The sequence below is a fragment of the Triturus cristatus genome, chromosome 4_2 (genome assembly GCF_964204655.1).
Source record: "Triturus cristatus chromosome 4_2, aTriCri1.1, whole genome shotgun sequence".
In the NCBI taxonomy this organism is placed as follows: Eukaryota; Metazoa; Chordata; class Amphibia; order Caudata; family Salamandridae; genus Triturus; species Triturus cristatus.
Window position 1 is genome coordinate 97,172,775 of NC_140586.1, and position 27,526 is coordinate 97,200,300.

Genomic DNA, 27,526 nt, shown 5'->3' on the forward strand with positions numbered 1-27,526 from the left:
ATGCCCCACATAGTATAATTCACACTGTTATATCATATGTAATATATACAATACTGAAATCCAATAATGGCGTAAATGCCAATTCACTCAACATGGAGCAAGTATAAAATAACAATATGTACAGTAACTGATTGCCATTGACTGATGATACTGCCATCTATATGGAAATGAACACAGCATGAAATCAATAACTAGTGGTAATTGTAGTCCTCCCCCTATCTGATGAGATAAAAAGAGTTACCGTGCAATTTAAAGTGTAATAGTGCTTGTACTGGTGGTTGAGAGAACAAAAGAATCAGAAATGTGCATCATCAAGAAAATCATGTATTCCGGTGCATCACTTAAATATCTATTTTGTTAAAAACTATAAGGTTTCATTCATGTTCGTAAATAAAATATAGTCTATAGAGTCAGAGTTAAATCGGGAGTCACTAATCCTCATAATGAAGGCAAATTTGGTAAGCTCCTAGGCTGCTAGTGTCAGAGTCATCACAATATACCTCAAGATCTGATCCAGAGTATAAGGGCGGATACAAATGTGCAAATGTGCAAATTTCCTACATACAGTACAATTTATCTGTAATAAATAGTAAACTAAATAACAAATAAATAACCATAAAAGAGAGGAATAAAAATATTGAGACCAATGTCTAAAAATATAAATTGCTGTATACACATTGGATCCTAATACCTTGTTACAAATCAATAGATAAAATCATGTATGGGATATAATCATGGGTCTCATATAACTGTTCTTCACACAATGTAACTCATACAGTATTTTGGACATATGATTAGCCTAAGCACGTGTATAAGTCCTCTGTTATGTTAAGACCTGATGGAGACTTTGTGTCAAGTTGCAAAATGTAACGTGTTTCCAGTCTGCGCAAGCTAGATTCTCTGTCCCCACCCCTCCTTCTGGGCACAATGGTATCAATAACATAATATCTGAGACCCCTGATGTCACTTTTGTGGGTTTCTCTGAAGTGCCTGGCAACAAGGTAGGTATTGTCCTCATTGGAAATTGCACGTAAATGCTGCAGTATGCGCTTGTGTGCAGCTAATTTCGTACTGCCTACATAACTAAGATTGCAAGGGCAGGTGAGGACGTAGACAGCATATTCGGTTTTACACGTCAACAATTTAGTGATTTTGTGCTGTCTACTACTAAAAGTATCAGTGTATGTTTTGGTGTTAATCCCATGGGCACAGGCTTTGCAGGTCTTGCATTTGTAGAAGCCACTGTTAAGTTGCAACCTCAAAGTTTTTTCAAGTATCTCAGGATTCGTATTGACCAAGGCATCTCTCATAGTGGGGGCCCTACTGTAAGTTATCAAGGCCCGCTGGGGGAGCATTGGACTGATGATGGAGTCGCTGCATACAATAGGCCAATTCCTATTGATAATTTTGCGTAAATCAGCCTGTTGTCGACTATAGCCCATGATAATACTAAAGGCGTTGGGGGGATTTTTTACATTTTTTACTGTGTTATCCCGTGTTGCTGCTATCCTAGATATATTAGTGGTAGGCTGTAGAAGTTGTTCTCGATTGAGATTATTAGTTCTTGTAATGGCACTATCGATAATTTTAGTAGAGTAACCTCTTTCTCTGAACCTTTGTTTACTCGAGGTCTGTGCCATTTTTAAATTTATATCATTGCTACACACTCTTCTTAAACGCAGCATTTCACCATAGGGTATACTTCTAATAAGGTGGGAAGGATGAGCGCTGGTTGCATGCAGTGTAGAGTTACCAGCAGTCGGTTTGCGGTACAGTCTAGTCTCAATGTTTCCTGCATGTATATAGACTTCTGTATCTAAAAATTTGACATTAGTTTGGCTACATGATGCTGTAAAATGAAGATTAAGATTATTTACATTTGAAACATCAATAAAATGAGTTGCCTCTTCCAATGTGCCATTCCATATCACAAATAAGTGGTCAATAAAACGCAACCAGAGAACTATATTTTCTTTCAGGTACTTGGCATGCTCATTCTTGAGTACCCTCTCTTCCCAAAACCCATATGGAGACAGGTGTAGCTAGGGGGAAAACTAGCCCCCATAGCTACGCCTCTCAACTGGCGATACAGTAGATTATTATACATAAAATTGTTATTGAGAAGACAATATTCCAACATCTCAATTAGCATCTCGTTGTGATCTTTGAACTGTACTGGTTTGAGTAAAAGATAATACTTCGTGGCCTGAATGCCGTCACTATGCCTGATACTAGTATACAATGACGTCACATCCAGTGCCAACATCCAGTAGCCAGTTTCCCATTTGGTTTTGCTAATTTTACGCAAAAAATCCCCTCTATCCTGTACATAAGAGTCTAGAGATTTGACAAAGTCCTGTAAAAAGAAGTCAATGTACTGTGATGTTTTCTCGTACATCCCATTACGGGCAGAAATAATTGGTCTGCCTGGAGGCCTGTTGTAATCCTTATGGACCTTAGGGATAAAATATAAGGTAGGAATGACCGGGTTACCCATCTTCAAAAAACCATACTCGGCCTTAGAGATTAATTTTTGTCTCTTCCAACCAGCCAATTTGCAATAGAATTCATTGTTAGATCTTTGAATAGCTGCTGTAGTAGTGCGGGCATAGCAGTCTCTATCATTTAATTGAGAATACGCTTCTTGATCATATTGTTCTTTTGTCAATAATACAATGTTACCACCCTTATCACTTTGGCGAATAATTATATTTTTATTCTGCTTGAGTTTCGACATAAGCTGTTCGTATTGTTGAGTTTGTCGGTTGTACCAACGTTGTTTCCTCTGAGTCTCCTTGTGTAGAGTTTTCACCTCAGCTGTCACGTTCTCATTGAAAATATCGAGAGCATCACGGGGCATAATAGGATTGTATGTAGAATTAGGTCTGAAAGGAGTTGTAGGCACTAATGTATTAACACCATCTTGACAATTGGGGTTAATTTGATTACCTGTTCCCTCAGTATCCCACAGCTCCTGTATAGCGTCCAGAAGAGATGTTTCAGGTGTGCTTCTAAGACTATCTTGTTGGTTGTTTTTGAGTGCATAAGATTTTTTGAGTTTAAGTTTGCGCACTGTTTTATATATATCAAGACGTGTGGCCGCATAGTTAAAGTTGACCTGAGGTGCAAATGATAGACCCAAAGAAAGGATCCTCTTATCATCCTCCGTGAGAGTTAAAGGAGTCAGGTTAATTATTGTTTTAGTATTGTCAGGGCTTACTTCTTCGCCCAGTATCCTCTTCCTCTCTTCCTGTTTTGATTTGAGGCTCCTCTTCCTCGCCCTCCGCCTCTGCCTACACTTGTAGTTTGAGCATTTGTGTCGTGACTCATTGTTATTGGTCTTGGACGTAGAGTTTGTCTCCTCTCTACACATAAAAACTTAATTTCCTCAGCTGGGGTTGGTTTGGGGATCAAGCCTGCTGCCAGGCTATTCCGTATCTCAGATTCGGAGTCACTGCCACCTGCTGAACTCAATTCTAAGTGAGAAGTGTCATTCACATAGGTGTTCTTGCTGGGACCCCTGTTTGGAGGAATCACCTTGGCTTTTGGGACACGTAGTGAATCGTATTTCTTTGCAAATGTAAATATTTGCCCCAATTGATAATCATTACGGTCCCTCTGAAACTTGAAAGTCTTTCTCTCCATAATCTTTGCTTCCTCTTTTTTGAGCCTAGCAGTCATTTCATTCGATATATATATATATTCACTGAAGAAAACATAGGTTTCGGGGACGTTATAGTTAGCTGGACATTTCACTCTTACAAAACCATAGAAATTCCACTGTTATAGATAGTTCAGCTAACTATACCTCGCGTACCCGCAATGCTCTGCTCATGATGTCACATATTACATCATTCATGACATGGTCAGTGACATCACTGATGACATCACTGATGACATCCCAAATGACATCACTGATGACATCATCCAGTAACTGTGTGTTTCTGTAAAGTTTAAATATGTATTATATATATTCCAAGGTGTATTGAAGAATGAGTGGGTATATAAGTGTCTGGATGGAGGATTTAGTAAGTGCGTGACTGACTGTAATAGAGAGTGAATAAATGTGTCTTACTGAATGCATGGGTTAATGACTAAACTGTGTGAATGTCTGTATCAGTCTGTCTGTTGTTGTGTCAGCTGCTGTATGGGTTGGTCAGTAGCTACATGAGTGTCTCTATGGGTTATTTATTGGTTGTCTGAGTATTGTTTTGGGAGATTGAGTGTGTGTGTGGGTGGGTGGGAGGTGTGTGACTCTGTGCATAAATGTGTGAGTGGTTGATTCACTGGGTGTATGGGTTCAAAAGTGCATGTGGAAACAGCTGTATGGGTGGGGAGTATGTGTATGGGTGTGTTAGTGAGTGAATGGATGTCTCATTGGTACATGTCCAAGTAACTACATATGTAAAAGGCAGTGTATGTGAGAGTCGAAGTATATAAATGACTATACATGAGAGTCTGTGATTGTGAGACTGGCTGTATGGATGAGTGTGTACTTGTATCACTGATTATATAAGAGAGTAAGTATGCGTTAGTATCTGTAAGAATAAGTGAGGTGGGGTGTGTATAATTGTATAGGTGAGTAATTGGGAGTGTGATTGATTCTTTGCATGACTAACTAGGTGTGTGAGTAACTGCATGGATGAGTGGTGGTGTGTGAGTGTCTGTATAAGTGTATGAGTGCATATGATAGTATTGTATTGATGAGTGACTGCATGTATGAGTGACTCTATGGGTGAATGAGTGGATCTGTGTGTAGACCTGGTAATCAGTGAGTGCATATGTAGTAACTGGTATTGGTGTGTCGAGGATTTAGAAAATGGTAGTCTGTATTTTGCAGTGGGTGTATCAAAGGTTATATTAGAGAGTGAGGAGGTGCATCAGATTTTCACATGGATGATGTCATCAGTGATGTCATTTGAGATGTCATCAGTGATGTCATCAGTGATGTTACTGACCATGTCATGAATAAAGTAATATGTGACGTCATGAGCAGTGCATTGCGGGTGCACAAGTTATATTTAGCTGAACTAACTATAACTATGGTTTTGTAAGAGTGAAATGTCCAGCTAACTATAACGTCCCTGAAACCTATGTTTTTTCTGTGAATTTCTAAGGTTTTGTATTGATGAGTGACTGCATGTATGAGTGACTCTATGGGTGAATGAGTGGATCTGTGTGTAGACCTGGTCATCAGTGAGTGCATATGTAGTAACTGGTATTGGTGTGTCGAGGATTTAGAAAATGGTAGTCTGTATTTTGCAGTGGGTGTATCAAAGGTTATATTAGAGAGTGAGGAGGTGCATCAGATTTTCACATGGATGATGTCATCAGTGATGTCATTTGAGATGTCATCAGTGATGTCATGAGTGATGTTACTGACCATGTCATGAATAAAGTAATATGTGACGTCATGAGCAGTGCATTGCGGGTGCACAAGTTATATTTAGCTGAACTAACTATAACTATGGTTTTGTAAGAGTGAAATGTCCAGCTAACTATAACGTCCCTGAAACCTATGTTTTTTTCTGTGAATTTCTAAGGTTTTGTATTGATGAGTGACTGCATGTATGAGTGACTCTATGGGTGAATGAGTGGATCTGTGTGTAGACCTGGTAATCAGTGAGTGCGTATGTAGTAACTGGTATTGGTGTGTCGAGGATTTAGAAAATGGTAGTCTGTATTTTGCAGTGGGTGTATCAAAGGTTATATTAGAGAGTGAGGAGGTGCATCAGATTTTCACGTGGATGATCTCATCAGTGATGTCATTTGAGATGTCATCAGTGATGTCATCAGTGATGTTACTGACCATGTCATGAATAATGTAATATGTGATGTCATGAGCAGTGCATTTCGGGTGCACAAGTTATATTTAGCTGAACTAACTATAACTATGGTTTTGTAAGAGTGAAATGTCCAGCTAACTATAACGTCCCTGAAACCTATGTTTTTTTCTGTGAATTTCTAAGGTTTTTTTAAAATGCTAATTTCTAACTAGAACGTACCTGAAACCTATGTTTTTGTCAGTGAATTTCCATGTTTTTTTAAGTGCTAATACATCCCTATTAAGTCCCCTTGAATCCTGAAGGTCCCTGGTGGCCAAGTAGCCCACCAGGTACATCCAGTAAGCGCCACAGAGCTGCGTTACAGAGAGGTGTTCTGAGGCCACGCCCCTTTGTACACCATGCTGCAAACACTGCTTCTGGCGCACTGCTGCTCAGAGGATGAAGTCCACTTGTGTCTTGAGGTCCTCAGGACACAAGAGGACCTCATCGCCCCACCAGCAGTGCACCAGAAGCCGCATTTGCAGAGTGGTGTAAAAGGAGCATGGCCTCGGAGCACCTCTCTGCAACGCAGCCCTGTGGCGTTTACAGGAGGTATCTAGTGGACTAGTTGGCCCCCATGGACCCTCAGGATTGAAGGGTAATTAATTCCCCAACTTAAAACGCGTTTGCAGAGTGTTGCTAGGAGGGGGTGAAGCCTCAGGCACGATGCCGGTCTTTTTTTAAAACATTTTTTAGAAGGGTGGCTGTGTGGTCCCCCTTCTTTTGAAATTTTTTGGGCCCTGGGGACCCCATCCCCCTGGGCCTGACACCTGTCTTTTTTAAAGAAATAATCTAAACAGGAAGGGGGCCACGTGGGGCCCCCTCCCATGGCCAATTTCGGCCCCGGGGACCCCATCCCCCGGGGCATGGCCACAGATACATATTTTATTTTTTAAGAAGGGGGGCTGCATGGCCCCCCTCCTGAGGCCTCTATTTACCCCGGGGACCCCATCCCTCAGGCCGGCCTGCCATGCTTTTTATTTTTATTTTATTCACAGGGGAGGGGAGCCGATTGGCACCCCTCCCGGGCCACTTCTGGCCCCGGGGACCCCATCCCCCGGTGCCTGGCCACTCCGTTGGGGTTCGTGGGGGGAGCCCCAATGCCCCCACGGTCCCTGCCGGCTCCCTGCCTCCTGCGGGAGCCAGCATTGCTTTTCCACACAGGGAGCTGTTGACATGCATCTCCCCATGTGGAAAAGCAATCTGCTTTGGATTTTGGAAGCGAGAGCAGGACACCTGCTCTTGCTTCCAAAATCCAAAGCAGAGTTTGCAATGACAGTGTGGGAGCCGCACGGCTCCCGCCCCGTCACTGCAAACAGCAGTGTCCCGGGAGTGGGCACCCTGGGACACTGCAGGAGCCGGCCCTGGGGGATGGCGGTCCCCAGGACCATCAAGGGCTCCATGAGGGGGGCCGCGTGACCCCTCTCCCCTTATTTACATAGCCCTGGGGAGTTGGTGGTCCCCGGGGCTTGGTGTCTGTAACGGACACCCACATTTGCATTTTAGTGCCCCAGGGAGGTGGCGGTCCCCGGGCCATGTGGGGGGCTCGAGCCCCACACAAAGGTTTAATCTTTTTTTTTTTAAATAAGCCCCGGGTGTGGCGGTCCCCGGGGCTGCGGGGGGGCTGTGTGCCCCCGGGAATATTTTAGAAAAGTCCCAGGTGTAGCAGTCCCCAGGGCTTGGGGGGGCCTTGGAGTCCCCCCACAACTTAAAGGACAAGCCCCGGGGAGGTGGCGGTCCCCAGGGCTGTAGTGGCCCCCGTGGTGCCCCGCAATAACAAAATAAAAATTAGACAATGTCCCCGGGACCTGGCCCACCCGGGGGCTTATAGAAAACGAATCGCGGGAGCCCGCGCTTCGTTTTTTAAAATAATTTCAGTGGGATTCGCGACCCCAAGACGATTTCCGCCTAAATTATTTTAATAAAAATGCTTTTTTTGGCCCTGAGGGTCCTTGTGGGACCCCCTGAGCAGGCCTGGGGGGTCATGGCGTTTCTACCCTGCCCCCTTTTCTTGTTTTTCACCTTTGTTTTTACTGTTTTCTTCACAAGATGGCTGCCAACACTTCCTGGTTTGGAGTGTTGGCAAGCCAATCACAGTGAAGCTCATGGTGGGGAGGGTTCGCAAATCCACTGCCTCCCTAGATATCGAAACTTTTATTTTTTAATTTCTCAGCAACTACTGAACGGATTTACACCATTTAAAAAAAAGGTCGCTTTCTGAACAAAGCACTACCTTTTTGCCAAACTCGGTGTAATTCCATTCAGCAGTTCGGGCTGTAGCCTTGGCTAAAGTTTCCTATGGGAAATTGATTTTCAGACCTCTTTTTTTTTTATTTCTCAGGAACTGCTGAACAGATTTACACAATTTAACTAAAAGGACTCTTTCTGAACCAAGGGTTACCGTTTTGCCAAATTTGGTGTAATTCCATTCAGCAGTTCGGGCTGTAGCCATGTCTAAAGTTTCCTATGGAAAATAACATGGGGAAAACACGTTTTGGGACCCCCCTTTTTTCTCGGCCCCTGCTTGGCAAATCACCCTGAAACTTTCAAGACAGGAGCTTTGAAAATTTCGTGAAGATTCGTCAACTGGCACTAAAGTTATTGGAAAAGCATAAAATGCTTTTCCTATGGAAACTAGGTCCTAACTATAACTACCTACTGGCGACCGCCAGTAGCAACTATATGTATATATATATATGTGTGTGTGTATATATATATATGTATATATTCACTTAAAAAACCATAGGTTTCACACATGTTATAGTTAGCTGGACATTTCACTCATAAAAAACCAATGAAATTCCCCCGTTATAGTTACTGCAGGCAACTATAACTCACGCGACCGCAATCCTCTGCTGATGACGTCAGATATTACATCACTGTATTTAGACACTTATTTACCCATGTCTTCTTCCATTAATCTTTAGCTATACATATATTACAAATATTTATTTTTCAGAAAGACACATATGTCATCAGTGATGTAATATCTGACGTCATCAGCAGAGGATTGCGGTCGCGTGAGTTATAGTTGCCTGCAGTAACTATAACGGTGGAATTTCATTGGTTTTTTATGAGTGAAATGTCCAGCTAACTATAACATGTGTGAAACCTATGGTTTTTTAAGTGAATTTGCAAGGTTTTTTAAATGCTAATTCCTAACTATAACGTGTGTGAAACCTATGGTTTTTTCAGTGAATTTGTATGGTTTTTTAAATGCTAATTTATTTATGTATTATTTTTTTTATATATTTATTTTACAATAAACTACGTATTAAAAATTATTATTTTTTTTTTTTGGTTTTCACCCTGCGAATTTAAAAAAAAAAAAAAAAATTTTGGGGGGGTTTTCAGGGTGCGCGCACTGTGCGCGCACCCCCACGATTTAAAAAAAACAAACATTTTTTTTGCCTTCGGGGTCCTTCAGGGACCCCCTGACAAAGGCTAGGGGGTCAGGAACTCTCTACCCTGCCCCCTTTTCACGTTCGCCACCTTCCATTTTCACTCTCGCACTGAAAACAAACAAAATGGCGGCCGACACTTCCTGATTTTGACCGATTCGAATGTTGACTAACATGTAACCACCAATCAGAATTACGCTCGCGCACGTTAGGGTGCTCGCACGGGGCTCGCACGGTGCGCGCGCGTATAGATATATATATGCTTTTAAATGCTATTTTCTCAGGAAATACTGAAAAGATTTACACCAGACCTGCAAAAGGCACTTCCTTGACCTTATGGCTACCTCTCTGCCAAATTTCAAGTAATTCTGTTCAGCCGTTCGGGCTGTAGCTGCGACTAAAGGTCCTATGGAAAAATGCATGGGGAAAACGCGTTTTGGGACCCCCCTTTTTTCTCGGCCCCCGCTTGACGAATCACCCCGAGACTTTCAGGGTAGGAGCTGAACGAAGCGCCCCATTAGTTTTGAAAATTTCGCGAGGATTCGTCAACCGGCGCCAAAGTTATTCAAAATAGAATTTTGAGATTTCCTATGGAAACACGGTCCTAACTATAACTATCTACTGGCGACCGCCAGTAGATAATATATATATATATATAAATTTATATATATATATATATCCAAACCACTTCTGAACTCGTTACAGAACAGACACCGACACAGGGGTAGCGTCGCTATTCCATCCTCTCGTTTATTTCGATTTTTCTTTAGCTATGACGCATTTTAGCATACCTGCCTTGTTCACATTAGCAGTCGTTAGAATACATGCTACCTTTTTTTAAACAGAGTTTTGCGGTCACATGACCCAGACATTAGATACTATGGAAGACAGACTAACTTTGCTGCTGCATGTGCAAATGTGCGTTTTCTCCTTAAAAGCTTTTTCAAACTGGTAAAACAACAATTCCATCATTGCTATCAGCACCGAAAATCTAATATCATTAACATCATTCGTTAAGTGTAAATTCTTATGACTCAAAAGAATTGTTTTCACTGTAATAATCATTTTTCTTTACACACCTTGGTATGAATATTCAGAACAAATGTTCTACTTTATGTCACGTGATTAAACTCTCACAGGTGACAACTAATAATGATGAATCTGTTGTCATCAAATAACAAATATTATGAAAACCACTTTTAACCTTAAAATCATGATGTTTTAAAATGTATATAAATAACTGAACATTTATAAAAGGAGTCTATGTATATATATGTATATATGGCAACACTGGGTTTTGTGTTTTCCTGGAGTGTAGCCAAATCGCCAGCGGTGCCGGTGTGAGGTGATGCCACATCATGCCTCTATGATTGCAAAAGACCTTTTTATATATCACTCGAAAAACAATCCTGAAAAAGGACGTTATCGGTACTTGGGTAGGATATTCAAAAATAGTTTATTCAGGAAATGTAAAACTGCATATCCATACACATACATATATATACATACACATACATATATATATGTATGTGAGTGTGTGTGTGTGTGCCTACTTTGCAGTTTTTTAAGAGGCAACGCCCTTTTTTATTCCGTACCTCCCTTCCCCTGTAGCCACTTCCTAAACCGTAAAATCACCCCTACCTCCCTTTACCTCTACCGATCCCCTAAGCCCAAAAGGTATCTTTATCCCCCTTTACCTCTGCTCACATTTAAACTCTAAAATCATCCTTACCTACCTTTACCTCTACGCACGCATACATAATTATGTCAATTATGCCACTTACAAAAATATTTGCCTGCATGATAAAGTACTTTGCGATAAATGTAGCACTACTTACCTGTGTTCTAAATGAATGCATGGTAAAGGCTGGTTCCTTGTTTTATATTCTGCTAAATGTGTGTTATAATCATTTTAGTTAATTCATTGTAGTTCATAACATATCCTTTCAGAATATGTGATATTAATTTCAATATGTAATATTAATTTTAAAGCAAATCAACATAAGTTCAATGCAAGCCATATTAATTTAAACTGGATTAATATTCACTTAAACATGGCATGTGTTCATTTCGATATGTGCTTTACTAATTTCAAAGCATGCCACATTTATCTTGCATAGTTTCATAATCATTTCAAAAAGTGTGATATTCATCTTAATGAATGTCATAGTAATTTTGATGTTGGCCATATTAATTTCAACAGGTGTCCTATTCATTTCAAAGTGGTTCATATTCATCTTAATGTGTCATATTCCTTTCAATGAATGTCATATCCATTTCAATGGATGTCATATTCACCTTAACACCTGTCATAATACTTTTAACATGGGTCATATCCATTTCAACATAGGTCATATTAATTTCAATGCATGGAATAAATATTCATGTTGATGGGCATCATATTGATTTCAAAGCATACTATATTCAGTTTGAGAAGTTTCATTTTAATTTCAACATTGACCATAATTATTTTAAGGCATGTTGAGTAATTTCAAGGGGGCTCATATTAATTTCAATGTATGTCATATTCATCCTAGCATGTGTCATATTCCTTTCAATGTATATCTCATTGATATTTACACATCTTATATTCATTTTAACATGAATCATATCCATTTCAACAAATCTCATCTCTAGCAGCTCCGGTCATCCGAAGAGCCAGGTTTTGAGGCTCTTCCAGAATGCTTGCAGTGTGGGGCTTCATCTGATGTGGAGGGGTAGTTTGTTCCAGTTTTTTACCATGATGTAGAAGAAGGATTTGCCTCCCGTTCTGACTCAGTGGATGTGGGGAATTTCGGCCAAGGCTAGGTCAGTGGAGCGGAGGTTTCTCGTGGGAGAGTAGAAGGAGATTCTTTTGTTGAGGTATTGAGGTCCGTGTTGTGGAGAGCTTTGTAGGCGTGTGTGAGCAGCTTGAAGGTCACTCTTTTTTTGACGGGGGGAAGTCTCGGAGGTGCTGGGTGATGTGGTCTTGTAGTGGGATGCTGAGGACGAGTCTGGCTGTGGTATTCTGGACGGTCTGGAGTTTGTGAAGTAGAGATTTGTTGATTCCGGTGTAGAGAGCGTTCCCGTAGTCCAGCCTGCTGGTGATGAGTGCGTGAGTGATGGTCTTCTTGGATTCGGGGGGATCCATTTCAAGGTCTGGCGGAGTATGCAGAGGGTGTTGAAGCATGTGGAGCATACAGCGTTGATTTGTCAGTTTATGGTGAGGAAGGAGACGAGTATGATGCCGAGGTTGTGGAAGTGGTCCGGGGGCGTGGGAGGGTTTACGAGGTCGGAGGGCCACCAGATGTCATCCCATGCAGAGGGGGTGGATCTGAGGATGAGGACTTCTGTTTTCTCTGAGTTGAGCATCAGGCAGCTGCTGGTCATCCAGGATGCGATGTCCTTCATTCCTTCCTGGAAATTGTGCTTGGTGATGTTGGATTGCTTGGTGAGGGAGAGGATGAGCTGGGTGTCGTCGGCGTAGGATACTATGCTGAGTCCATGTTTTCTGACGATGGTTGCGAGGGGGCCCATGTAGATGTTGAAGAGCGTGGGGCTGAGAGAGAATGCTTAGGGTACTTTGTTTCTTATCTCTGTGGGTTTGGAGAGGAAGGACGGGAGTCTTATTCTTTGAGTTATTCCAGCAAGGAAGGAGAGGATCCAGTCTAAGGCAATTCCCTGTAAGTCGGCATTGTGGAGTCTAGCGGCTAGTGTGCGGTCGGAGACAGTGTCGAAGGATGCTGAAAGGTCTAGTAGGATGAGGGCTGCAGTGTGGCCTTGATCGAGGAGATTGAGGATGTCATCTGTGGTGGCTTGGATTACGATCTCGGTGCTGTGGTTGCTGCAGAAACTGGATTGAGAGGTGTCGAGGATGTTGTTGGATTCTATGAAGTTCGTTAGATGGATGTTGACAATCTTCTCTGTGACTTTGGCGGTGATGGGAGGAGAGAGATGGGCCTGTAGTTCTTGAGGTCCGTCGGGTCTGCGGAGGGCTTCTTGAGGAGGGGTTTGACTTCTGTGCGTTTCCAGTTGTCGGAGAATGTGCCTGTTTCGAGGGTACAGTTGATTGTCTGTCATAGTTCTGGTGCGATGTTGGAGGCGGCCCTGTGGAAGTTGTGTGACAGGCAGGGGTCAGTGGGTGCTCCAGAGTGGATGCTCCTCATGGTCTTTGCGGTGTCTTCTGTGGTGACAGGGGTCCAAGTGAGGATAGTCGGCTGAGTGGTGTTGCTGGTGGAGGGTGTTAGGTCGGTGCCTTGTTCATGTTCTTCGAAGGGGTCGTATAGTGTCCTGATCGTGTGGTGGAAGAAGGAGCTGAGTTTTTTGCAGAGGTCCTGGGAGGGAGGGATGGACATCAGAGGTTTTGCTGAGGAGTCTGGTGCATTCTTGTCTGATGTTGAAGAGTTCCTTGGAGGAGCGGGAGTTGGAGAGGATTCTGCCCTAGATTAAGTTTTTTTTGTAGATCTGATGAGTTGGTGGTGTTCCTTGTGGTGATCCTGGAAGCGGTGCGTGCTTCCGGGGTTTTGCTGATCCTCCATGCTTTCTCAAGTCGTCGGCATGAGCGATTAGATACTTGGAGGTCCTTGTTGAACCTGGTGGCTTTAGTGGTGTGTTGTCTGTCAGAGTTCGAGTGCAGTTCGTTGGCTGAAGAGTTGGTGTCGGTTGTGGTGGGGGGAGTGCAGCTGAGGACAGAGGTGAGGTGCCCTTTGGTGATCTTGCTCCAGTTTTTGGGTGGCAGGCGTGGCATTGGCTTGTGTGTGGCGGGTTTCGAGACGGAGAAGTGGACACAGTGGTAGTCCGTCCAGGGGGTTGCATGGTTTTACTGAAGCAAACGTTGTTTCCTTAAGCGAGATGGGGTCGAGGGTGTGTCCCGCCTTGTGGGTGGGAGTGGTGACGAGTTGTTTCAGTCCGATGTTGGCAAGGGCGGTGGAGTTGGGGTCGTTGAGGTTGTCTTGGTGGAATTTAGTTCTCCGAGCAGTACGTAGTCCATGGAGGTGAGGGCATGGGTGCGATGTGGTCTGCGATGGTGTTAGTGAATGGGGCACGGGATCCGTGAGGTGTGTGGATGAGAGTACCGCATAGTGTCATTCTGGGGTTGACCTGGGTCTGGAAGTGGATGTGTTCCATAGGGGGCGAGTTGTCATTTGAGATTGGGGTTGTCAGTTGGAGGGAGCATTTGTGGATGAAGGCGAGGCCTCCACCAGGGTGGTTGGGGCAGTCTTTCCTTCGGATCTTGTACCCGTTGGGAATGGTGGTTGCGATGTCGGGTGCAGAGCTGGAGTTGACCCAGGTCACTGTGAGGAAGACAACGTCAGGCGAGAGGGTGTTGTGGAGGTCCCAGATTTTTACTGCATATCTGTGCAGGGAGCGTAGTTTGAGGAGGCTGCAGCTAAGGGGTTTGGATGCGCTAACGTCAAGTGGGTTGGCGGTAGCTGTCAGGGTCTGGAGGTGGGTGAAGGGGCGGCGGCAATGTCGGCAGGAGAACGGGCCTTGGATGATGCTTGGCTTCGAGAGCTGGCAGTTGTTGTTGCATCCAGGGCTGAGTGTGTGGAGGGTTCCTGAGTCGTAGTGGTGGGGGGTCGGAGGTCCAGGGTCCCTGGCTCTTGTTGTGGTCAGGTTACGGACGCGCGATGACAGGCTTGGTGCACCAGCGGCGTGGTTGCCATTAGGTAGGGGTCGGGGGAGGGAGAAAAGCTGGGAGGTGGGAGTGGGGACAGGCAGGGAGGGGAGAAGCCGTGGGGCAGCAACAGCGGGAAAAAAGGCAGAAACCAGGCATAGCAAGGGGCACAAACCGGGCATAGAAAATAAGCAAAAAACAGCCAAATAAGCAAAAAACAGCCAAACAAGCAAAAGAAGACAAAGAACAGAACTGCAGAAGAAAAAAACAGAACAGCAGAAAAAAAAGAACAAACAGAGCAACAACAGAAAAAGCAGAACAACAACAGAAAAACAGAGAAAGACAGAAAAGGCAGATGGAGCGGACCAGCAGAAGAGTAAGGCCCTCCCACTGGACCACCAGGGGTGAGGCCCAGGCAGGGGCATGCGGGTGAAGGAGGGCCTCGAACACCTACTTGGAGACTCGAGTGCACTGGAGGGCAATGCCTTATGGATGGAGCTGTGCGAGGAAAGAGCGGTTACCCTGACCATGAGGTCAGAGGTCATGCTCACCCTGATGCGCAGTGGCCGCCATTAAGTAGGGGTTGGGGAGGGCAGAGCAGCTGGGAGGCTGGAGTGGGAAAGGCAGGGTGGGGCCACAGGGGCAGCAGCGGTGGGAAAAAAGGCCAAAGTCGGGTACAGAAAGGGGCACAAACCGGGCATAGAACATAAGCAAAAAACAGAAAAATAAGCAAAAAACAGACAAATAAGCAAAAAACAGACAAACAGAACAGCAGGAGCAAAAAACAGACTAAAACAGAACAGCAGAAAAAAACTGAAAAAGCAGAGCAACAGAAAAAACAGAAAGACAGAAAAGGCAGATGGAGCAGACCAGCAGACGAGCAAGGCTCTCCCACTGGACCAACAGGGATGAGACGCAGGCAGGAGCCTGTGGGTGGAGGAGGGCGTCGAGCACCTATCTGGAGACCAGAAAGCACTGGGAACAGTGCCTTAAGGACAGAGCTGCACGAGGGGAGAGCGGTTACCTTGACCAGGAGGTCATAATTTTGCTTTCAATGCAAGCCGTATTCATTTTGATAAATCTCACGTTCATTTTAATGTTACTCGTATTCATTTTAAAGCATGCCAAATAAATTTCAATGAAATTTATATTCAGTTTAACTCATGTCATATTAATTTTAACATGTGTAATATTCCTTTCAACTTATGCCATATTTATTTCAGTGGATAAAATATTAATATTACCCCTTGCCATATTAATTTTAACATGAGTCATGGCCATTCCACCACACGTCATATTCATTTCGATGTTTATCAAATTAATTTCAAAGCATGCATATTCATTTTTCTGAGGGCCATTTAAATTTCAGCATTGGTCATATTCATTTTAAGGTATGTTGAATTAATTTGAATGGGACTCATATTCATTCAAACACATGTCACATTCATCTTAGCATGTGACATGTACCTTTCACAGGATGTCATATTCATATTAACACTTCTTATTTTAATGTTAACATGAGTGTTACCCATTTCAACATATATCATAGTCATTTCAATATGTATCATACTACTTTCAATGCAAGCCATATTCATTTTGCTAAATGTCATGTTTATTTCAACATTACTCATATTAATTTTTACACATTTCAAATTCATTTTAATTAAGCCTTTGTTCATATCAACACATGCCATATTCATTTTCACATATCGTATTCCTTTCAATCAATGTTATATTTATTTCAATGGATGTCATATTCATATAAACACTTGTCATTAATTTTAAGATGCAACTTATCCATTTTAACGTGTATATTATTAATTTGAATATGTATCATATTAATTGTAATGCATAATGTATTCATTTTGACAAGTATCATGAGAATTTCAGCTTTGATCATACTCATTTTAAGGCCTGTCATATTCAATTCAATGGGGCTTATATTGATTTCACACAAGCCATATTCATTTCAAATCATCTCCTACGCATTTCTATACATCTCATATTTATTGCATTCTGGATAATATTCATTTCAACACAATTCATATTCATTGCAACATGTGTAATGTTCATTTCAGTGAATGCTATATTATTTTCAATGTGTACTATATTCCTTTCAGAATATAATGTATTCATTTCAGTAGCTTATATTCGTGCAATCTGTCATATTCAGTTTAATGATTTCTATATTGCTCTTGGCATTTGTCAGTCATTTCAAGTAATGTCCCCTTCTTTTTGATTCATACTGTATTTGTTTCAGTGATTGCTTTATTGTTTACAGTGAAGGCCATATTCATTTCAGTATGATTGATATATATTTCAATATGTCTCTTATCAATTCGAAGCGTGTGTTATTCATATTAATCACTAAGTAACATATTCACTCTGCCAGGTTTCATATTTGTTTTGGTTCAAGTCAGATTCACTCAACCAGTTATCATATTTATTTTGACTTGTAACACATTCATTCTGTCATATTCATTTTGCAGCACACTATGCATTTCAGGAGGTGTCCTATATGGGGAGCTGTAATTTTGACACAAATGGCTTTCCATAGATATCTTCCATTGTGAACTAGATACTCTCTTGTTACTTTTGGGTTTCACACTGGATGGTATCTTCTCTTAAACAGTATAGGTCAAGCTAAGCTGTATGTCCATGTTCTGACTACAATTACCTTACATTACTTTCTTTACTTCGTCCTAACATCACGTCGACTCCCAATCCTTAAAATTGTAATTTCTGTTACTTCACCGTTTACTATATTTACTTGTACTTCATCTATATTCCTATACTTTTCCATGATGCTAAACATTTGCCATATCTTTTAAAAATTTAATTACATTCAGTTTACTTAACCCATGCCGTAATCCTGAATATAAGTGAATTTATTTTTTTGATTAAAATAATGTTTCTCTATTCAAACACAAATCATAATCCCCAGCCCTAAATTATATGAAATTAGATTATTTGTGTAGTAAATTAACACTGTCCCATACACCTAAACCTATTTTTCGTTAAATCTAACAAACAAATTATACATAAGTATATTATTGGAACCCTAATGCCAACCCCTACTTTAAACCTTATTTATTTTAATAATGCAATTTAATATACATTAACCTATATCAAACTAATTTAATTTTCACCCTAATAAAAATAATGACCCAACTTATTCCTAACATTATATCTTGAGTATCTTTCTTGCATAATTTTCGCTGGTGTAATCTACAAGGAAGTTATTACCCCCACCCGCCAGCTCCGCTCCACCAGCCTCGCCCTCGCCGCCGTCCCCCGCATCCAACGAACAACCTCCGGTGGCAGATCCTTCTCCTACCTCGCCGCCAAGACCTGCAACACCCTACCTACCCACCTACGGCAGACCGAAGACCTACTCGCCTTCAGAAGACTCCTCAAGACCTAGCGAAACTCCCCCCCCCCGCCCCCCCCTCAACACCTTGAGACCCTCACGGGTGAGTAGCGCGCTTTACAAATACTATGATTGATTGATTGATCAAACCACACCGCTTGTATAAATACTGAGCATTGGATGTCCTATCCAACTAGAAACCTACATGTGTATGGCAGAGGTATGTAAATAAATATTTTAATGAGCTTTCTAGTGTTTCGAAGATAGCTGCTTATTATCCTGGCATTTAAATTTGGAGAGAGGATGTAGCCTTACGGCTAAAGCGGTCGACCTTGAAGCTGGGGAACTGGGTTCAAGTCTCGGCAACGACTCTCAACATCCGGTGATTCTGGGAAAATCACTTAATCTCCTCGTGCCTAACAAAAATCAATGTGTTCATCTGCAACGAAACTGGCGCTCATGTAAAGCGCTCTGATACCTGATATCCTCGGGTCTAGTTTGCGCTATATAAAACAACAAAAAAAACTTTAGATGAGTCTACTGAATGTGAAAAAAACATTATTCATTGTATTCTTAGCTTACTTCCATCAGTCAACTGATTCACCATCCTCAGTTTCTTCAATGGGTCTTCTTTTATATTGTTAAGCTGTGGAAAACAAATTAATGGAGCCAGCAGGCCAGTTCAGGTGGACTGATCCACACAAATATCTAGTATACAAAAAAATTATTAAAATTGAGAAGAAACTTTACTTTCTTTTCCTTTTTCTATTTCTCTTCTTTCTTTTCTTTCACTTTTTTCTCTTTCACTCTGCTTGTTTCCTTCTCTTCTTCCTCCTCTCTCTGTTTCATTGTTTCTTAGTTTCACTTTTTTTTTCTCTTTTTGTGTCTTTTTCTCACTTTCTTTCTTTCTCTTTCTTTCTTTTGTTTTGGTTTATGACATTGTCACAGCCGCAAACGCAGAAGAGTTCTTCAGACATAACAACAATATACAGAAAAATAAAGTGAAAACAGAACAGTGGAATGAGGAATGGGAATTGTTATTTCTTAGGTGTAATTTGAATGGGTTGTGTTTTTGATATTTTCTGAAGGCTAGCAATTGAAACTTTGCCTGACTTCACCGGGGGAGTGATCTCAAATATCTAGGAACTTGGCAAGTGAAGGCCTGAGTCAGAGGTTTTGATTTTTTGATGTTAGCAATTTCCAATAGGAGAGCAGGATTTGTCCGTAATACCTCTTTCTCCTCCCATACTGTGGACTTTATTTCTCTTGTAGACCAAGGTACAGAACTTTTTTTGTGGTGCAGGCCATTCAAAAGTTGACTGTGGCTTTTAAGAAGAGCCAGTGAAGCTCTCTTATAATAGGAGTGATATGCTTTTCCTTTTGGATGCGTCCGACAAGGCAGCTACTTCAATAAGAATATCCTTCAGAGGTGCTGGAAGGCTTTTGGGAGGGAACCAGAAAACATTGCTGCTGTCAAAGCCTGATAAAACTAGGTGTGTGTCACTACTCTAAAGTAAGAGAAATTGATGGTAGGCTTGACTTTAATAAGCTGGAAGAGTTGAATTGAAGCAGTTTTAGACAGTTTTGATAAGTGGAGTATCATTGTTATTTTTGGGTCCATGATGAAACCAAGTAGTGTTCATGACAATATATTTTATGGGATATGCTTGGAGATGAGAGTAGGTCAACCTACGTTTGTACAGGTGGAAGGGGCTCTTAGATATAGAGGAGGCAGAACTGTTTTTGCTGGTTTTAGTTTTAGGACGAAGAGTTCCAGGAATAATCTCAAAGTTGCCATGTTTGAAAGGATGGAAATTCTCATGTAAAGTTAGGCATCAGCCTAGTGATGTATGTTGATTCCCTCTCCTGGATCTGCGGCTCTGTGTGGAGATCCAGTAGAAAGGGAGAGAGGCTGGATTAACTAAACATTTTAATATTAATAAAGGGGATCTGAATGAAGGCACTATGCAAGAATGTAAGTGATGTAGATGGTGTTAGTAGATGGTGATCTGATGGAATGTCCTAGATGAGATACCTGGGTACTTGGTTGAACACTAGTTTGGGAGTTCAGTTCCTCATAAGAAAACAAATGGTGCAAATATATAGGCATTAAGCTAATTCAGAGCTTCATTTGCTCTCCACAAATGTATTTCACTTACCTGCTGCTGTTAAGACTGTTACAGAAACATAGATTCTGAAATCAATGAGTTCATATATGTCTGTAAAACTTTCTGTCAACATCTTTCTGGTCAGTTTTGCTTCTCCACTGCCTTCAGATATCTGTAACAACATGATACAGCAGTGCAGACATGGTGAAGGAATTGTGGTCACATTTAGTAGCTGCAACACTATTTCGGTGCAATTATAAATATTTGTAAGGGGATCAAAATTATACTAATTGAGCAAAAGCCGAAGTATTGTTTTGGCAGTACTATTACAAGAACTGAAAAACATATGTGTGGACATCAAGATGACTTGATTTTGTATTGATGACTTTACCTGGATTCTTTGAAGGGATGTTGGTATGATTTTCTTTTCAGCTTCAAATTTTACCCCGAAAGCAACAAAGGCATCACCCTCTACTGGCCTCCCAAACAGATACCTGTTAGAAGAGAAGAGTTTCAGTTTATCGAACAAGAGTATTCATCCTGTAGTTGTATGAGACAGTGGCTATAAATTGGAATAGTTAGGAAGGTTTAAGTTGACCGCAGGCATTAAAGTGGAATAAGTCCATACTTTACCCTAAAATTTGGGGTAATCCATACCATACAGACTTTTTAAGTAGTGGGGTTTGAATACCACAGAATAAATTAAAGTATGATTCTGGCCACAACCCGCAAGAGTATTCCATATTAGTCTACTTTACATGGAAGCTAGCATTCAACAGTTTGCATTACATTGCCCAGCAATGTGCTGGGGGTATTGACCTGATTATGTAGACTGTCCCCTTGCAGGACAAAGGCAATCAATCCGATCAAATAGATAATTTGTTAAAGGGAGTTTAAGAAAATGCCAGATTGGATCAAATAATCTTTAAGAATACTTTCAAGAATAGACCAGAACACAAAGATTGCTCTTTAATGGGATAAATAAAATGGACAAGATTCAATAAGAATGTTCAGTAGTAGGATTTGATGAATATGCAGACAGGAAGGCTTGTTTTCAGTTGATGTTTGCGAATTGCCAGATCAGATTGATTACTCAGTACTAATAATATGCTTAAGTATTGACCAAAACAGAAATATGGTTGATTAAAGGAATTTTACCCCAAAACAACTTTAGATGGACCCTTATTTAAATAGCGCTTTAAGACAGGGTAGAACAGATGGACCATATTTTGCAGGACTCTGAAAACAGACAGTTTTCTAACAGGATTTGGAAGTAGGTAAGACAGACTGAATGGCTCTTTTGTCATACTTTTTCATACTTTAAGAGTAGACAATATAGGATCTTTTGTCATACTTTTTCATACTTTAAGAGTAGACAAGATAGGATGTATCATTTTTTATTAGGACTTTGGGAGTAGATCACAACGGGTGGAAGGCTCTAATGTAGATTTTTAAGAATAAACCAGATCACATGGATCATTCCTGTAGAACTTTGAGAACTGACAGAACAAATCAATCATTCTCTATTAGCCAGGACTTTGGCTCTCGACTAAAATGGTTTGATGGTTCAGGTTTAGTACTTTGAGCGTATGCACGATCAGATGGATTACTCTCTCGTTGGGTTTTGCAAATAGACCAGTACAGTCGTATGGTTGTATTCCAGGACTTGGAGAATATACTCTAGTATAGACATCATTATATTTTTTGAAGGCATTCGTTGTAGGGTGAAGGGCCTGACAGAGATTTGGTAAGGTTCAAGACCCTGGTAACAAGGAGAACCAAAGCTAAGTCAAGCACTTGAAAAACACCTAGGGGCATATTCACAAGGAGTTATCGCCGTGTTAGCGGCACTTTTCTGCCCCTAATGCGGCGATAAAATTCTGAGCTGTTGGAGATCCATCAGTGATGGTTGCGTGCTGCGGTGTCATCATTTGGAAGCATTGGTGGAGTGTTGTTGCAGAGGGAGTGGATGAGACGTTCTTCGGTGGCCTTGATCCAGCTGCGAGGGGGTGCGATGATGGCGGTGGCGTCCGGTGGACAAGGTGAAGACTTGATGTTACCAATGATGGCCGGTCAAGGAGAGTCCATTATTCTGGCTGTAATTGAAGTACCCGCTGACGGAGGTGACGTGCTCAACTGTGTGTCCTTCTATGAGGCTTGTTGAGCTGACTTGCTTGTTGCGTCTGATGTAGAGGACTTTCCCCTGGAGGCGGTGGTGTCCTGGTCACTTGAGTTGTCCAGGTGGAATTTGAGTTCACCAAGTCGGATGTCATCGGTGGATGGGAGACTCTGGGGTGCAATGAGGTCTACAATGGTATTGGAGAATGGGGGGGCCATGGCCCGGGGGGCCTGCATATGAGGGTGCCACAGAGGGTGTGCTTGGTCCTGATCTGGGAGTTGAGGTGGTCCATGGTCACCCTTGGGTCATTAGAGTGTGTGCTCAGTCGTAGTGTGCTTCTGTAGGTGATGGCAATGCCTCCTCCTTGATGGTCGGGGTGCTCCTTGTGGGCGATGCTGCAGTCGTCAGTGAAGGTGATGGCGATGGCCGGTCTGAAGCAGAGGTTGACCCTGGCAGCCAAGGTGGCATCCAGGGTTGAAGGCAAGGAGGGTGCTGGCATCGTAGCAGTGGAGTGTCCAAGAAGAAGGCTCCTTGGTGCAGAGCGCGGTCCAGGGGCAGACAGACGCAAACGGTGTAGCCTATGGGTTGCCTTTGCCACGGCAGACAACCATCACAATGCAGGCAGTACATCGTCAACAACGCAACTCCGACAACACAGGTGCCTTTACATCGCATTTGATTACAACGCATTGTGAGGTCAGTAATGGGGTCATTTAAAGTTTTTCGGGTGGGTGTGGGTTTCGGATGTAAAATATGAAAATTGGGGGGTGTGTTGGGGTAGGAAATGGAATTTGGTGTGTGTTTTGGGATAAAATATGGAATTTGGGGTGTGTTTTGGGGTAAAACATGGAATTTGGGGTGTGTTTTGGGGTAAAATATGGAAATTGGGGTGTGCATTTGAGTGAATTTAGATTTTCGGGTATGTTATGGGGGCTCAAAAAGGAATTCCAGGTTTCACGGTAGGGTTTGGGGTGAAAAGTTTAATTTTGGGTTGCACTCACTGCACTAGGAATAGTGATATTAATGTCTCCGTTATGCAACACCTACTCTACTGTTGCAATGTGCCTAGTATTAGTATGCATTGAAATGGAATGCAATGTTATGGCATGCATCGCAACTACGTATGTGCCTTTGACACACAAGTGGTATGCCCGCTGAGCATGGGCGCACAGTGTCCGCCATTGAGAAGTGCTGGTGGGGCTGAACAGATGTGGGGTGGCAAATGCTGGAAAGAACACTGGATAGGGCATGGACGCGAGATGTGTGTGGGAGCGGGTGTTGTAAAAATGTTTACGAGGGAAGTCGTACCTCGAAGCCGTGTCCAGTGTGGTCATAGCTCCTGCTCTCCTGCGTCTGCTTCCAGGAAAAGGGAGTAGGCAGTCAGGCTCCCTCCCCTGAGTCATTCACAACGCTGCGATGCAGCGGTGGGATTGGTAATTGGCAACGGGACAAGTCATGCAGCCAGGGGCCGGAGGGGTTGGCATGTTCTCCATGCAGGCTGTAATGCAGCCTGCATTGCGAACAGGGAAGTGCGCATGACTGCTTTGGGCAGATTGAGTGGGCCAGCCAAACAGTCATTGCGCACTTGAGTGGGCATGCCAATCTGCCCATGCTCTGCTCCATGTCTGGAGCAGTCCTAACCAACCTCCCACCCCCTGAGGATAAATAACATGATTACATCAGTCAGTTATCACTTGTTTTACCCTTTTGAATCAGTATTTTTGGCTTCTCTGAGCCTGCACTTCCCACTTGCCGCTGCTCCTGTGGCTCACACCCTGTCCTCACCCGTCCCAGCTGATTGTTCCTCCCCCCCCACCCCTACTAAGTGGCGGCTGCTGCGCGGTAGCATTCAGCTTGCGCCGCGGTGCGCCTAAGGCAAGGCCATCTACGCCCATCCGTGACCCAACCGTGACCAGCGCCAGAAACCCTGGATCTCGAGCCACCCACTGCTACAGCACAGCCACCCTCCATGCACTCATCCCCGGAAAACTCAGAGACTGCCAACATGCTTCGCCAAATATGATCCATGGCAAGTTCTCATGCCTCCACTGCCGCAAGACCTTAACCACCACCCCGGCATCCAACACATCCAACACCAACACCGGTGACACCCTTAGATGCATCCTCCTCAATGTGCGCTCCATGCACACCCCGTGGCCCTACTCGCCGCCGCAGACGACATCCACACCATCCTGGACCAAGGCCACTCTGCAGGCTTCATCCTACTTGACCTTTCAGCGGCCTTCGACACCGTCTCCCACCACACACTAGTTGCTGACTACATGATGCCAGCAGACAAGGAACAGCCCAAGACTGGATCCGATCAGTCCTCACCGGAAGAAGCCAAAGGATCAGACTTCCACCCTTCATCTCTGATCCCACCTAAATCTCCTGTGGAGTCCCACAGGGGTCATCTCTGAGCCCGACCTTCTTCAAGATCTACATGGCCCCCCTCCCCGCCATCGTCCGACAACACGGCCTCAACATCGTATCCTGCGCTGATGACACCCAGCTCATACTCTCCCTCACTAAAGACCCCACCACTGTCAGACTCAACTTCCAGAAGGGTTTGCAAAACATCACAGTCTGGATGAGCAACAGCTGCCTGAAGCTCAAAGGCAAGAAGACCGAAGTCCGAAGTCCTTGGAACCACCCCTTCAGGCAACACCTGGTGGCCGACTGCCCTCGGAAGCCCACCTACCCCCTGGGACCATGCCAAAACCTCAACCTCAACCTCGTACTTGAGAGCAGGAGGAAGATCCTTCTCCCACATAGCAGCCAAGACCTGGAATGAGCTACTGGCAGATATCGGATGCGCCCCCTCCCTGAATACCTTCAGGAAGACACTGAAGACATGGCTCTTCGGCTAACAGATCTGCACCCCCCCCCTGCACCTTGAGACCCTCACAGGTGAGTAGCGTGCTTACAAATCCCCTGATTGACTGATGGATTGAGTTATCTTCATGTGATGATTGTTCCTCTTCTGCACTGCTTGAGGCAGTTGGGCAACGCTCTTCTGACATTGCGTAAGTGCCACCACTGGGGGTGCATCATCTACATGTGATAGGCTGAGTGACTCACCCCCCAGCCCTCCTGCGCTACGCGGGCCACTTTCTCCTTCCCTGGACATTGACACCATGGTACAATCCACTGCACTCTCTCCAAATCTGTGACTCAGCCAGCAGGAGCTTCAGCGTGATTTCACTATGCTAGGTACGGCAGTCGCTGCCTAGTCCACTGGTGGACCTCACAATGCAGTTGATGCATCAGGACCCCCTCAGGAATGAAGTTGCAGCGCTGATGCCACACAAGTTCGGTTTAGCACAGGGGCCTCACCCTCCACAGCATACGGCCAGTCGAACATCATGGAGCCTGTGATGCAGGGAGACGGCACACAGCATTGGTAATCCCCTTCGTGCACCCCGGTGTAGTGGTGGATCATAGTATGAGATACGGACCTCACTACGTTGGTGCGCAAGAGCGCCTCTACCATTAACAGCTCCAAGGGTCGCAAGGCGGTCTTCTCACACAGGTCAGCAACGGGTCTCCATGCGACCTGCCAGACTTCCCCACCAGATACGGGCGATCATCGCACCTCAGCGTCTACCGCCACGGCTCATCGAGTCCACAGCTCCTCCACATCCAAATCCAGGCTCCAGACATTGGTCCAGTAAGGCATCCAGGCTCCAGGCTCAGGTCCAGCGAGGCATCCAGGCTCCGAATGCAGGTCCAGCAAGGCATCCAGGCTCCAGACACAGGTCCAGCAAGGCATTCAGGGTCCAGGCACAGGTCCAGCGAGGCATCCAGGCTCCAGACGCAGGTCCAGCGAGGCATCCAGGCTCCAGACACAGGTCCGGCAAGGCATCCAGGCTCCAGGCACAGGTCCAGCAAGGCATCCAGGCTCCAGGCGCAGGTCCAGCGAGGCATCCAGGCTCCAGACTCAGGTCCAGCGAGGCATTCCGGCTCCAGACGCAGGTCCAGCGAGGCATCAAGGCTCCAGGACGCAGGTCCAGCAAGGCATCCAGGCTCCAGCGAGGCATCAAGGCTCTCATCCTGGTCATCCTGGATGTTGGCTGGATTGCAGGGGTTGTTGATGTGTGCTGCACTTGGCCCTAGCTACTCCATTGTACTGCTCGATTTTCCCGGCCCTATTGTGTTGACGGGTGATTAGTGTGACTTCAGTCTCTTACCATCCAAGTCTACGGGTTAGAGTAGTGAATGGAGCCTATTTACTAGGCACTTCGACATGATCCTGTGTTCTTCCCCATAGATCAGGGCTTGCACACATATCCTAGGGGATAGATTCGTTAGTATTAGGGATAACCTGTCCTGTAGTGAGGGTATTTCATGGAGCCGTGCTGAATTCAGGCCTGGTAGGCCTCAAACGGGAGAGACTCCATATTTCTTTCTGCTCCGGCAGCTTGAGATGCTTCTAGGTTAAGGGTGATGTTTTAGTTATGAGGTGTTATTCGCTTGGAGAGAACCGGTTCAGGCCAGCCCTTATCGAAGGATTGTATTTTTCTTCATGCCGAAGACACTACATCAGGCCGGCCGGCTGGGAACGTGTCCTTGGTACGGGGAGGTACAAGAATTTGGTGGGCGGCAGGTTACGGGCCGGAATTTTCCATGAGGAAATGCACCTCTATATTAGTGAAAGTCTGAGGCAGATACGGTGCACTTACTTCAGTCCGTAGGCGGCATCTAGCCGTTAGCAGTAAAGCTACTACTTATTCCAGGGAAGACAGATGACAAACTTGAAGGCGGAGAAAAACCGAGAGACAGATACTCTTCTAGCAGAATAGCCAGAGAGGAGAGAGTAGCCGATGAGGAAGAGGTCCCAGTGACTCGGAGAAGGGAGAAGGGAACAGATCCGTGACTGCGGAGGTGTGACTTCCAGGCGAGCCGAGGCACAGACGAGAAGGGAACCTAGATGACCATTGAGTGCAGGCTACACACGACTAAGGTGATGTCGACCCCTTTCTTATTAGAGTGTACAACCTAATCTTTCACTTTTCTTTGCAGGTTATGTGTTACATAGTAATGTTATGTGATTGCGTATGTAATGAGTAATAAAGTACCCAGTTTGTAGTGAATCAACATGTGCTGC

The 27,526-nt window shown here is 43.9% G+C and overlaps 1 protein-coding gene across 3 annotated transcripts in view; it reads right to left on the bottom strand.

The window, feature by feature from the left end:
- LOC146833087 (venom factor-like) overlaps positions 1–27,526 on the bottom strand; it is a 777,614-nt gene that overhangs the window by 569,182 nt on the left and 180,906 nt on the right. For all 3 annotated transcript variants that reach the window (XM_085600726.1, XM_085600724.1, XM_085600725.1), the window contains exons 8-9: positions 20,692–20,794; positions 20,352–20,472 (exon numbers count right to left, since the gene is read on the bottom strand). In XM_085600726.1, the coding sequence (XP_085456852.1) occupies positions 20,352–20,472; positions 20,692–20,794 (224 nt within the window). The remainder of the gene's footprint in view (positions 1–20,351; positions 20,473–20,691; positions 20,795–27,526) is intronic.